Source organism: Mesoplodon densirostris, chromosome 9 (assembly GCF_025265405.1).
Source record: "Mesoplodon densirostris isolate mMesDen1 chromosome 9, mMesDen1 primary haplotype, whole genome shotgun sequence".
Lineage (NCBI taxonomy): Eukaryota > Metazoa > Chordata > Mammalia > Artiodactyla > Ziphiidae > Mesoplodon > Mesoplodon densirostris.
The window spans coordinates 10,399,578-10,413,344 of NC_082669.1; the positions used below are offsets into that span (position 1 = coordinate 10,399,578).

The 13,767-nt window shown below is 37.3% G+C and overlaps 1 protein-coding gene across 2 annotated transcripts in view; it reads left to right on the forward strand.

The window, feature by feature from the left end:
• Window positions 1-2,175: 2,175 nt before the first annotated feature.
• HGF (hepatocyte growth factor) overlaps window positions 2,176-13,767 on the forward strand; it is a 78,631-nt gene continuing 67,039 nt past the window's right edge. Inside the window, exons 1-2 of one of the 2 annotated variants that reach the window (XM_060107982.1) lie at window positions 2,176-2,275; window positions 10,213-10,378. In XM_060107982.1, the coding sequence (XP_059963965.1) occupies window positions 2,191-2,275; window positions 10,213-10,378 (251 nt within the window). In that variant the 5' untranslated portion in view covers window positions 2,176-2,190. The remainder of the gene's footprint in view (window positions 2,276-10,212; window positions 10,379-13,767) is intronic. The other variant, XM_060107981.1, reaches the window with a different exon arrangement.

The following is a 13,767-nucleotide window of genomic DNA, read 5'->3' on the forward strand; positions in this document are numbered from 1 at the left end:
AGTTATTTAAGAATAAAAATAATATACTTAAGTTTCCTCAACTATAAAATGGGAATTATAATAATTCTTTTTAATGTAGGTTTATTGTAAGGATTAAATAAGAATCTTTTTAAGAGTACTTGGTACAATGCTTAGCATACACTAAAAACTCAATGCACATTAGCTGTCATTTCAATATACATAAACCAAATAACCTGTCAGAATAGAAATATAAATAACTCTAAATAAGGTTAAGCATTTATTATATTTAATGTGCCAATAAAAAATTGTGAAAATGTGAGACCTGTTAAATAAATTTATTCAATTTCTTTTCAGTGTCCTGAATCTCTTATCCAGGATAGATTTTGCCCCAAGCTATAATGATAATTGCAATTATGCTTATGGTCCTGATTCTGTTTTCTGAGAAAGAGAAAACAAATAGAAAGACTGATCTTCATTCTTTACCTCTAAGAATTTACTTACAGAAAAATCTAGCTTCTTTAAAAGGCATCTGAATCCCTAGTAAAGCACAGGAGATACCATGGGGCAATTCAGAACCATGGTCACGCAATACACTGAGAAAATGATCCAAGAGAAGGATTAACAACAGGAAAAGTTAGGATGAAGTGGATTCCTCCAAACTAGTTCTTAATCACTAGCTTCTCTAGCTCTCCCCCAACCTTAGGTTCTTTCTGGAGGTGGGGGTGGACTGGAGGATGAGGAGTGAGAACTGTGCAGGGAAGGCTGTCTGTGGGTGGTTTTAATTTCGCCCACTACCATCTCTGTACAGCTGCACACTGCTCCAGAGACATTCCACAATATGCCCACTTTCCTTTCTTCTGTGGACAGAGACACTGCTCCTACCTGTACCCATTTCAGAGATACGCAGGGACAACTATCCCTCCAAATCCATTAAAAATAAAGCAAGCTCTTACCTAAAGTAATCAAAGCATCACCTCAAGGTGCAAAGACAAATCTCTATATAACAAGTGTCTGTCCCTTATCTCCACCGCCACCCCAATGCAAGCTCGTCTTCTCTCCACTTAGATTTAGGGAGGCTGCTGAGCGCATGCAGGCAGGATGGAGCTGGAGAAGAGAGGGGTATGAATTATTTATGAATTCAACCCCCTTGACAGATTTCCAGTGAAAGTTAGTCTTAGAAGTTACCCACATGTGTGAGTGTGTATGTGTGTGTGTGCACAAGGACATGTAATCCGTGCCACATTTCTCTGTCAGGGAGAGGCAGTGGGTAATCCCAATGTCTTAGACATTTTAAGAAGAGTACATGACCAGATTTTATCACAGACCCCAAATCAGACACATTTCTTCTATGTGCTTTTGGTACCTTTGTGGTGACTGGGGAGCTTAGCTCAGCTTCTGAAAAAAAGCTATCTGCTTTGAACCCATTGGGCAGGGGCAATTTTCCTGCCTGACACTGTGGGTGCTTTTGTTTTGCTTGTTTATTTATTTTTACCCCACAATAACATACCCTTTTCTCACCGGACCACTTGCTACCTGGGCTGGACCTGTCTGCGCTCTGCCTGCCAGCCTGCCTCCCCACCTCCTTCCCGGGCTCGGACCACCTGGGGAGCCTGTGTCCGTGTTTGGAATCCCTGGGTTGCTCTAGTAGTGAAACGAGAGAGGTTAGGAGCTGACGCACATTTGACAGAAAGGCAGTGCTTTGCTTTCTTCTTATGCTGCTTCCCCTTCCTCTTTTCCCAAACAGAGATGTAAACACGTGTATTTTCCTGTTTAAATTTAGCGAATTGGTCCTCTGCCTGTGCCTTGATTTAGCTACTGGGCTGAGCCTTGCTGCTCCCTTCCCTGCTCGGATAGGAGCCACTGGGATCTGGAGCTCCAACTTCCAAATGGAAGCTGGCCCCAGGCCAGGTGACCTTCTCTTTGTAAGTTTCTTTCCTCAGCAGAGTGGGGGTGGGGTCGTGGGGAGCTGGGATCTGTTTGGTGCTGTTGGGGGGTGGGGGGTGGTGAGGAAGGGAGGGGGGTGGAAGAGAGTAAAGGGCTGTTGTTAAACAGTTTCTTACCGTAAGAGGGAGTTCAGACCTAGATCTTTCCAGTTAATCACACAACAAACTTAGCTCATCGCAATAAAAAGCAGCTCAGAGCCGACGGGCTCTTCTAGGCACTGAGTCGCAACAGGATTCTTTCACGCAGGCATCGCCAGCGGGATCCGCCAGCACATCCAGCAGCACCATGTGGGTGACCAAACTTCTGCCAGTCCTGCTGCTGCAGCACGTCCTCCACCTTCTCCTGTTTCCCATTGCCATCCCCTATGCAGGTTAGTTTTCTCTTTTCTTCCTTCTTCTTCTTCTTTAATCCTCTCTTGCTAACATTTCCTTTTCCTAACGCTCTCTTTACCCGATTCCCAGCATCCTTTCTTAACTCTGTATGTGGTATGGGTTTTTTTTTTTTTAAATCTCTCATTCAGCTTTCTTTTGACATTCTCTTTCTGTTTGAAAAGCATTTAAAACGATACTTAGCATCCCCTCTGTTGTTTCCATCGCCCTCCCCATTGATCCAGCCCCCTTTCACTTGGCCTGACAGTCAGGGATGGTGGGATGGGAGGGAGATGCTAACACTGGCTGAACTTTGCTGGTTTGGATAAATTTAAAGCTGAAGAGAGGGGGGGAAAGTGATGGTCAGTACTGCAGGGACATGTTTTTTTTTTTTTTTCCCCCAGAGGAGAATTTTCCATTGACAATCTACTACCCCGCATCACTCAGTCAACATTCAGGGCCAAATTATGACTTAATACAGGTTTTCATTTGGAGAAGGCAGATTAAAGTCTGAGTATATGCATGTTATAAAAATGAAAGAGAAAGCCTCTCTGCTAAGGTCTCATTCTTTCTGGGTATGGATGCCTGCCCTTTTGAAACTGCAGGGCCAAGGAGGCAAAAATTGTGTGACTCTGATTATAGCTGTAGAAATGCTCCTTTCAGTCTCCCATTTTCTCCCCAGAATTTACAGGTTGGGAAGGAGTTGCTTGGGAGTTCATATTGCCTGGAAGTTTAGAAGTTTCATTTGCTGCTTTGGGAAGTTTTCTGTTGTTATCAGGGCAAGAGGAAACATCTGTATTTGGTTCATTGTCGTGGCTGGGATGCCAACGGGAGAAGGTAGTGAGCATTATGGGTGGGCACAGGGGAATAAAAGAATGGAATAAATGCCCAGACAGTAGACATAGTTTTTTTTTTTTAATAATATAAGATAGAGAACTGAGATATATCTCAGTTATATCTTTTGAGATAAGTTAAATATGACATTTATCAGACCTCTAATCTAGTTTCCAATGTAATAAATACAAAGGTTGAAAACACCAAGAATTTGCAAAATGACAAGGAAAATCAGTCCCACCTGGCTTTCTTCGATTTTGTGATATGTCCCTTTTGGAAAACAACACTGTGTGGGAAGTGTCAGTTCGAGAACATTTATGTTAGATTTCTGAAGAGGTGAAAAAAAAAAAGTTCAATCTAGCAGGTTATCACCTTTGAGATGGGTCATGTTAAAATTGATTTTTATATGACATTGCTGGTTTGTGGGATTTTGAGTATAAATTGAAATGACAGCTAATATTTTGAGGAGTTTCATTTTCAAAGATCAAAATGTTGATGGGCTGAAGTAGAATATGGTTACCTGGAATCATCTGTGCTTATGCATGGGGAACACAGTGTGGAAAACCCAAACAGTAGATCAACCATAGACAATGTCTATTTGTTTTTGGCATGCATTGCGAAGTTTTGGCAGGAGATATACATTTGTAATTATATTTCATTTTGGCTAATGTTGAAATGACTGAGTTTCCTGAGGATAGGGGGAATGCAGCCCAAGAGTATGCTGCAGGCAAGGAGAGGCCAGTTGGGAATTACAAGTAATAGAATAATTCCTAAAGTGGATAATGCTAAAATTGTTAACAAAAGAGGGTCTGCCTTTGTCTGGATGGCAACATTATTTTGATAGTTTTTAAAAAAATTACATTCTTCAAAGTGGAAAACATGGATAGTCCTCTTAGAACATACAAAGAAAGTCTGTTCTTTTTTATATCATCTAACATTGAACATTTAGAATTTTGTTGTTACTTGCTTGGGTTATACTTTTTGATTTAGCTTATCAGTCTTCTTTTTTACCTATTGTGAAATAAGACAATATTTAAAAAGAAGTGGATACTATAATGAGGTGACAACCAGTTATGAGCAGAATATATTATGGAGATATTTTTAGAAAAGTTTCAAAAAACGTAAAGAAATGTTCAATATAATAGACCCAAGCCATCTTTATAGGAATTGGTTTACATAGGATTATCCTCTATCCACTCCCACCTACACTGGATACAAATATCCAATCCCCTCTAACAACAACAACAAAACGTTAAATGAGCACCTACTATCAAGGAGCCTGTGGGAGATGTACAGATGAACAAGTGAGAAAGAAACCTACATTTGTTTTTTGTTTTGTTTTGTTTTGTTTCTTTTACTGACTCTCCACCCCAATAACTTCATTTTTTAAAAACATTTTATTGGCGTATAATTGCTTTAAAATGGTGTGTTAGTTTCTGCTTTATAACAAAGTGAATCAGCTATACATATACATATATCTCCATATCTCCTCCCTCTTGCGTCTCCCTTCCACCCTCCCTATCCCACCCTTCTAGGTGGTCACAAAGCACCGAGCTGATCTCCCTGTGCTATGTGGCTGCTTCCCACTAGCTATCTACTTTACATTTCATAGTGTGTATATGTCCATGCCACTCTCTCACTTTCTCCCAGCTTACCCTTCCCCCTCCCCATGTCCTCAAGTCCATTCTCTATGTCTGCGTCTTTATTCTTGTCCTGCCCCTAGGTTCTTCAGGACGATTTTTTTTTTTTTTTAGATTCCATATATATGTGTTAGCATATGGTATTTGTTTTTCTCTTTCTGACTTACTTCACACTGTACGGCAGACGCTAGGTCCATCTACCTCACTACAAATAACTCAATTTCCTTTCTTTTTATGGCTGAGTAATATTCCATTGTATATGTGTGCCACATCTTCTTTATCCATTCATCTGTCAATGGACACTTAGGTTGCTTCCATGTCCTGGTTATGATAAATAGAGCTGCAATGAACATTGTGGTACGTGACTCTTTTTGAATTATGGTTTTCTCAGGGTATATGCCCAGTAGTGGGATTGCTGGGTCATATGATAGCTCTATTTTTAGTTTTTTGAGGAACCTGCATACTGTTCTCCATAATAGCTGCATCAATTTACATTCCCACCAACAGTGCAGAAGGGTTCCCTTTTCACCACACCCTCTCCAGCATTTATTGTTTATAGATATTTTGATGAAGAAACCTACATTTGTTGAGCGACTGTTATGGACCAAGTTCTAAAACAAAGCTTATTTAATTCTAATAAGATTGGCATTATTGGATTGACTCATCTTACATGAGGAAACTGAAGTTAAAGAACTTAATTTTTTTCTTATTATCTTACATATTGGATAGAGCTGAGATTCCTACCCAAATCTATGTGAATGAAATATGCAATGTGCATTTTTCCCTTTTATTTATATTGAATACAGCAGCAGTGAAATCAACTGAAACTTGCTTTAAAAAATCCATTTTGCTAAGTAATATAAGAACAATTCTGTGTTAGAAGTATTATTATGTTATGGTTGAGAGTTCATTTCTAGCTCAGAAGATCAAACCAGGTTTAGGAAGTATGCAATACTCAAGTTGAGTATGAAAATACAGGTAATAGTACGGTCAGTACTTAAGTCAGGGGAACACAAAGTGGCCGAAGGTACTGAAGTGAGAAAGTATAAGGACAGGCAATCATGTAGGGCTGGTGTACTGAGTACCTGAGGAGGAGGAGTATGGCCTGGGTTTGGAAAAGTAAGATAGACTAGCATGTATGCTTGAATATCATGCTAAATTACACTATTTTAAACATTATGGGTCACAGCTGGAAGTTTTTGAGTTGACAAGATACCTGACTGAAGTGTGGTTGGTTTAGTTCGTGTGTGGAGGAGAGCTGCAGGTAGAAACAGACAGTGAAGGAAGAGACCAGGAGGAGGATGAATGAGGAAGTGGCACGGAAGTAGAAGGAGGGAAATATCTAGGGAGGTCCCCGTTCTCACACAAACATCATTTCATTTGTAAATCTTTTTGGAAGAGATACTTATGCTGCTTCTCAAATACCAACATTTGATTTAAATCTGACTTGATCCCTTCTTGACATCTTTATTTATGATATTGTTCCCTTCTCTAAAGAAGGGATGAAAATTGTCCACTTGTGACACCCAAGTCCTAGATAATAGAAATGAAGATTTGGACTTGTATTTATGATTTTTGCCTTTGGGAAGTAAATCTCCAGTCACCACCACTCCCTTCCATTAATTATTTGTGTACTTTCATCTTAACATCTTGCCACTTCAAGCTGTTAATCACTAATCATGTAGGTAGATTTCTCAGAATCTGTGGAGCCAGATTCCTGCTTCTTTCCACACCCTGCAAATCCTTTCCTTCGCAGGATTTTTCTTTGAAGTCAATGGTTAGTCCATACAGAGAAGAAAATATATGAGGTACTGAGAGAAATGAGTGTGAGGCCCAGGGACCAGAGGGAGAAATGTGTCTTTCTTCAAGCACCTTGATACATTTGACCCTACTTTCTGTTTGTAGCTTTTCACTAAGAGCCTAATGATTTCAGTTTTAAAATAGGGACTTTGGTTTCTTCAGGAAACATAGCTACAGAATGTTTTCCCATACTGAGGGAAGAGGGAAAAGGAGTTGCAATTTAAAATATAAGAAAGCGTGACAAAGTTGCAGTGATCTCTTACCCTTTGATTTCATTTCAATGTTTTGTTTATAAACTTCAACTAGCAGTCATGCACAAAAAATAGCAGGGAAAAATCTGATCCAAAGATATTTTTGAGTTTCTTCCCAAATTAAGCTTGTCTTTTAACTGTTGTTAAAACAAGCATCAGTTGTTAATACATGTGGAAGAGAAAGTGAAAAGTATTTTCAGCAAAGGAATTTTATTTTCAGATGCTGTTTTTGAATGACTTCTGTTTTGAATTTTTCTTTTATTGAAGAAGGAATTAATTTTATTGATGTGTGGATTACATGACGTACAACTAGCTTGAACTTCGCATTTTTGAATAATTAGTTACTGACCTAATGATATGACTGAATTATAAGGGAAAGCTTCTAAGTCATGAGAAATAAAGAGTGAGAAGGGAATCTTAGTATCTGGTTCTGATTGCCCCTGGTTAGATTTGTAGCCCCAGACAAGCTTTTCTCTCCTATTTATTATCTAGTAAAGGGAAATCATAGATTTATTTGCTTTTCAGGATACTTTTTGATCTTTAGATGAAAGGTAGTGATTGAAAGTTTATCAGCAAGCAAGAGTAGACTATTTTTATGAGGTACAGCCAGGCATTAACACATTTCAATAGGACAGCTGAGGATCTGCAGAATTAAATATAATCAACGATCCCACAGAAAAACTTTTCTCTAGTCATCCTCAGTGGCTTCCTTCACGTTGTATGGTTCTGAGAAAAGAAACCAGAGCATTGACCAGGTATTCTATTTTATTTGGTAATTGGTAAAATACATGTCTGAATTCAATGCTTGTCTTAGACTTTTAAAATTTAGTTTTATGTTCTTCTCTCACACTTAAACATAGGTAATAAATACATAATACATTCGGCCAATTTTAATTCTATACCTTTAGTTAATTGAATTTATTTTATGTATATATACACATATATATGTATATATATACACACATATATATACATATATATATACATATACATATATATATACCACAGTTTTTCCACTTTGGCAGATAGTTTTTTGAATAGATTTTCTGTGTCCATTAACCACTATTTGTTTCTGAGAAGTATTCCAATTTATACAGGAATTCAGATGATTTTTATGCTGTGAAACATTTCACAGCACCTAAGAAATAGTGCACTAATGTCAAAAGAAGCAGAAACTCTTAGTGGAGAAACTTATCTCCCATTAACATGGTCCTGTGGCAGAAACCAAAATTTTTTTTTTTTTTTTTTTTTTTTGGCTGTATGTGGGCCTCTCACTGTTGTGGCCTCTCCCGTTGCGGAGCACAGGCTCCAGACGCGCAGGTTCAGCGGCCATGGCTCACGGGCCCAGTCGCTCCACGGCATGTGGGATCCTCCCGTACCGGGGCACAAACCCGCGTCCTCTGCATCGGCAGGCGGACTCTCAACCACTGTGCCACCAGGGAAGCCCAGAAACCAAAATTTGAAAAGAATAATACCACTTCTTTGCTTGGGAGAATAACGGTTTCTTCTCTTATGCCAGAAATTAAAGGATGAAATTTCAAAAACAAAACTAAAACTTTGCATATTCATAACATTTTTAACCCAAATTGATTTCCAAATGATTATAGTTTAAATACCTCCTTTTAGTTCAAATGTAATATAACTTTCATTTTGTAAATTGAGTAATGGGATATTAGCATTTAAGGTAATTAAACAAAGTCACTTGGCAAGTCAATAAGAATGCCAGAATTATCATCAGTCTGCTAATGTTATGCAAGGCATCTGGTCCACACTCAATAAATAACACGTTGATGGATTATTTGGTTGACTGAATTTCTATGTTAAAATGTCTTTTAAATTATATCTGTTCTACCATAGCCATTCCATCTATAGGGCAAAGAAAAGTTGAAGAAAAGAAAAGAAAAGAAAATGAAAGCATTATTACAGAAATTAGTACCAGTCTTTTGGAGACTGTGTTCTGGAGTTTTATAGAGAACCAGAGATTTACAGGAATTCATGTTTTCTCTTATTTACTGTGGACTTCAGGTTAGGATAGATATTAATGGGTAGCATCTGCATGTTTAATAAAAAAACTGGAGCCAGTGGTTGCTGGCAGATTTAAGAGTATGATGCTATTCTTGGTACCTCTGTTAAGCCATATTTCCAAATTTTCTACAGAAAAATTTTCACCCTCTTTTCTTGGCACATTTCACCACGTTTAAAGACAAGAAGTGATTTCCTGTTCTGCCATCCAAGTTACTTCTCTACTGACAGCTTTAACCAAATCTTCAGAAACTGTTTACAAGCCTTTATTTCCACATGCTTTCTTAGCAAGTCTTAGAGAGAGATGGCATCATACGTGTTTAAGAGTGGGGGCTCTGAAGCCAGGCAGCTGGACTTTCAATCAGATCTTCTAAGTCATCAATTTTCCCCTGTGTCTTGGTTTTGTATCTTAAAAATGTACGTATTATTACTGCCTTTGTTATAAGGGTATTCAAATGAATTGACAGGCAGGGGAGGGGCACAGTTATGTCCATCCTTGTTCTACAACAGCTGCAATCTCTTAGACAATTTGATCCTCATTGTGAAGAGGTGATTATCATTAGAAACCAGGTAACTTTGGGCAAATTAAGAATGAAGAAGCAAGTTCTTCATATTCTAAAGTTATCCATAAGATTAAGTCTCTTGGGATGTTTTAGCTTTGCTCTTCAGCTTTTTAATAGGAGGCTTCATGCTATCTAGGGGCCTGGTAAAATACTTTGATGAAGAAAAATGATATTGCTACATTAAAGGATGAAGATTTACATACGTTTTATTTACAACATTTGGCTTGATTTCAAAACAAACACTTCAGTGATACTGAGAAATAGTGCCCAAAAGCACAGAAAACACTTATGTAGGAAATGAAAGGGCTAAAATATAAATAATATGAAATACTTTAAAGACCAAGTCAGAAGAATTTACCCAGTGCACCATTTTTAGTGAGAAGGTTCTCACCTGTCATTGAATTGGCTTATCTAATTAATACTATAACTTACATAAGGACCAATTGTAGAAGGAAATGACAGATTTAATTATAGAGCATGATATGATATGTCCTGGCACTTCCTTTCATACTATTTGGAGAATACCATGTTATTTATTTCTTAAGAGTGAACTCTGTCCTAATTTTTAAAAGCATCCTTCATTTGAAAGAATGTAGATGAATGACTCTGCATGTGAAGTTATTTTTTCTTCACTGATTAACTATTCCTCTCTTGCTCTTAAGTATCTGAGAGTATCATTACCCACATTACTCCACCCCCCAACTCCTGGAGGTCTGGTATGTTGTCAGATAAAATCATTACCTTGTAGATGATTCTTAGGGATATTTTTTTCTATATGAGCCTTAAAAGCTTTTCCCCTATGTTTTTAAAAAATTATTATTATTAATAGAAGGACAGAAGAAAAGAAGAAACACACTTCATGAATTCAAAAAGTCAGCAAAGACTACTCTAATTAAAGAAGACCCATTACTGAAGATAAAAACAAAAAAAATGAGCACTGCAGACCAATGTGCCAATAGATGTATTAGGAATAAAGGACTTCCATTCACTTGCAAGTAAGTTGCTTCATTTCGTTCTTAGAATAATTTTCCAAATATAGCATGGACTCATTATCATCATCTTTTTTGTATTCAATGCAATGTACTCTTAAAATTGTAAGCTTGATTTTAGTTTTAACTCATTGCAACAGAAGACTTAGCTCTCATTTGATGGAAATATGAGTAAGGGAGAACACATAAACTGAGATCTTTTAGAATCCACAGTGGCTTTAGTTATGGAATTTATATTTTCTCATCTTATGAACAATTGAACTTTAGGAACTAAAATTCAATTCGATTAACTTTTTATCTCTCTAATATTTTACAATATTCTATTCAGAGTAAACTTTTTTTTTTTCTTACAAGAGGAGTGGAGGAATTTTCAGAATAGAAGTTGGCCAACAACCAAAACTTACTGCAACTTGTATCATTGTCTTTAGGGATGTAAATAAAAAACATTGAGATAATTAGATTTAAAAAACTAGGGGGATTGGTGTCAGCAGCAGAGGCTGTTTAAAAGAAGTTAGCGGGTAGTGATGATGAAGTTTTAGGTGAAAAGTGATGGGGCAATTCAAAGAGGCATGAAAGGACTCAAATGGAGAGTTTTCTTATCTTTTGAAAGTTTCTCTGTGACCTCCCAGGGAAAAATTGCTAACAACTTTGCCGGTATGCCAGAGGATAAAACTTGAAGTTTTGGGCCATGAAGGTGACAATTTCATCTGAATAGTTTTCCAAATTGCCAGAAGAAAATGCATTTCCTAGTTCTTCATAAATATTCCCTCCCCACACTTACTTTCCACATTTTTATTGCCTATTTCATCCCACTTTAACAGGAGTGCACATGGTATCGTGTCACTTTTGAATTCTACTCTATTACATTTGGGTAGTTAACACATAATGTGAACACAGATTTTAGTAATGTCATGGCAAGAGGTCCTAACTTCGTCTTGCCTTTCTCAGAGAAATAAGTGTTATGGGCCTGAGGAGAAAGGACATGGTTAGAGGAGGTCTTCAATAGATTTAGCAGGAGGAAAGACTATCTCTTTTCTATTCATGTAGAACTCCTCTGGAAGTATTTTTATAGCCAAACTGCCACTTTCAGGGAGATATTTCCTGGCACTGGGAGTGGGGAATTAACTTTGCAAGTAATTCCTATGATAATTCCTTCTTTCCCTGACTTTCCTAGAAAAGCCTTGAGATTTAAAAAATAAATTAGAGAAAACTACTCTCAATCAACATCTCAGCTGTGTAGATTTATGGAGGTGTTCTTCTGGCAATTGAGGAGGTTGGATTTATTGTATTTTCCCCTTTCAGGGTTAGAAGTGCAGGGCAAAGGGAATGGGAGAACCACATCTCATTGATTTTTAACTTTGAATCTGAAAATACACTCTCCTGGATCCACAAGTAAGGAAAGTATTGCTAAGCCTCAATTGTCACATTAGTCAGCCTTATGCTTAGAAAAAAACCAAAACAAAACAGCTTTCCCTTTGTTTTGTTTAGGAGACACTAAATGATTTTGCTGCATTGGAGAACACATGTGACCAGATTAATAAAACTTTACATATACCATGTATACAAGGTTTCATGCTTTTCAACCATATTCTGGTTGAGTTATATTTAGTCTCCAAATTTATGGCAACCTGTGCAGAAAACCACATGTAGTAATACCAATGTACAGCTAAAGTTCTCTGCTCAGAAATGGTGTCAACCTTCACACTTGTGTATTCTAAATATATATATATATACTTATTTGGAATCACTAAATACATTACTTATTCAGAATTGAATGGACATACTTGTGATACTCTGAAAGTAGGTTCTTAATTAATTAAAGATCTTTTTGAGGACTTGTTCCATGAACTAGAACTAGAATCATTGAAAAACAATGGCAAACACACTACAATGTTTGGAAAATACCAACAATGCTGTGTGAAAGCATCTGTGACTCAGTGGGCATGAGGTGGAGGTCTCAAATTTTGTTTCCTCTTGAGAAGGTATCAACAATATTGACTTTATAGAGACTGAAGTTGTTTTTTGCTGGATGAGAAAGATGACCAGAATGCCTGATTCTAAGCATTTCAAAAAATTACTGTAGATGAACTGACTCAAGAGATGAAAATTTCTAACCATGACTGAGTAACTGGTACTGGAATTGCCCTTCTGCCATAAACAACTCAACAAAATAAATTATTGAAAGGAAGATGATAGTTAAAATAAGGCTAAGAGGGGCCTCCCTGGTGGCGCAAGTGGTTGAGAGTCCACCTGCCGATGCAGGGGATACGGGTTCGTGCCCCGGTCTGGGAGGATCCCATATGCCGCGGAGCGGCTGGGCCCGTGAGCCATGGCCGCTGAGCCTGCGCGTCCGGAGCCTGCGCGTCCGGAGCCTGTGCTCCGCAACGGGGGAGGCCACAACAGTGAGAGGCCCGCATACCGCAAAAAAAAAAAAAAAAAAAAAAAAATAAGGCTAAGAGAAAGACTCCTAAAGTCAAACTTAAAAGAAGATATGCAACTCATGGAATTTGTCAGCTTGGATACAGTCCATATGGAGGTGTAAAATGATACAAGCAAATACAGTTTTCTGAGAGTATATGGAATTGTAATGGAATGAGAGAAAAGGGTGAATGAAATCAGCAAACTGGAAACCCTGTCACCCACTTTCCAGATGGAATCACCTTTGTATTCACAGAAGCAAATATCACATGTTGCTGATGGGGCTCATGAGTCACTTGCAAGGCAATCTCATGTCAAAGCCATATTACTGAAAAAAAAGTAGTAGTTTATATATGTGTGGTACATTTTTATTTTAATGTTAAGTGGTAGGTATTTGAGTCTGTAATTTTAAAATTTCTTTTTAGATGTTCGTTTAGTTGTTATCTTCATATGTATTCTTTATCTAATTACCGTGCTTTCAAGGTTATTTAACTCTCTCCCCCCAACACCCTACAATAAGCAAATAGGAAATTTTACATGCATTGCATAAGTTTACTATCTACCAGATCAAAATTCAAATATATTATTAGCCAGTTTTTCTCTTATCAAGTTATTCTGCCACAGTTGCAAAAACAGACTTTTATGTTTGTTCTTTAATACTATTTCAGCTGTAAAATGTTCTTGTAGGTGGACATTTCAAAATGTCTACATGTATATCAAAGCACAAAGTTTATCCATATAATTTTCGAAGTTATTTAGATATAGAATAAAATGCACTATGTAAAAATATAAAATAGTTAAAATATTTTAATTTTATAACATCTTTTTAATATTTGTTTTATAAAAGTTATTTCCCCTTATTTAAAATTACTTAAAAGTTGTTACAATGTTAAGAAATAAATGACTAATTTGAACTACATAAAATTGTAAGAAAATTATGTGCTTTCAAAAATATATGATCTGGAGGAGGACCTTCA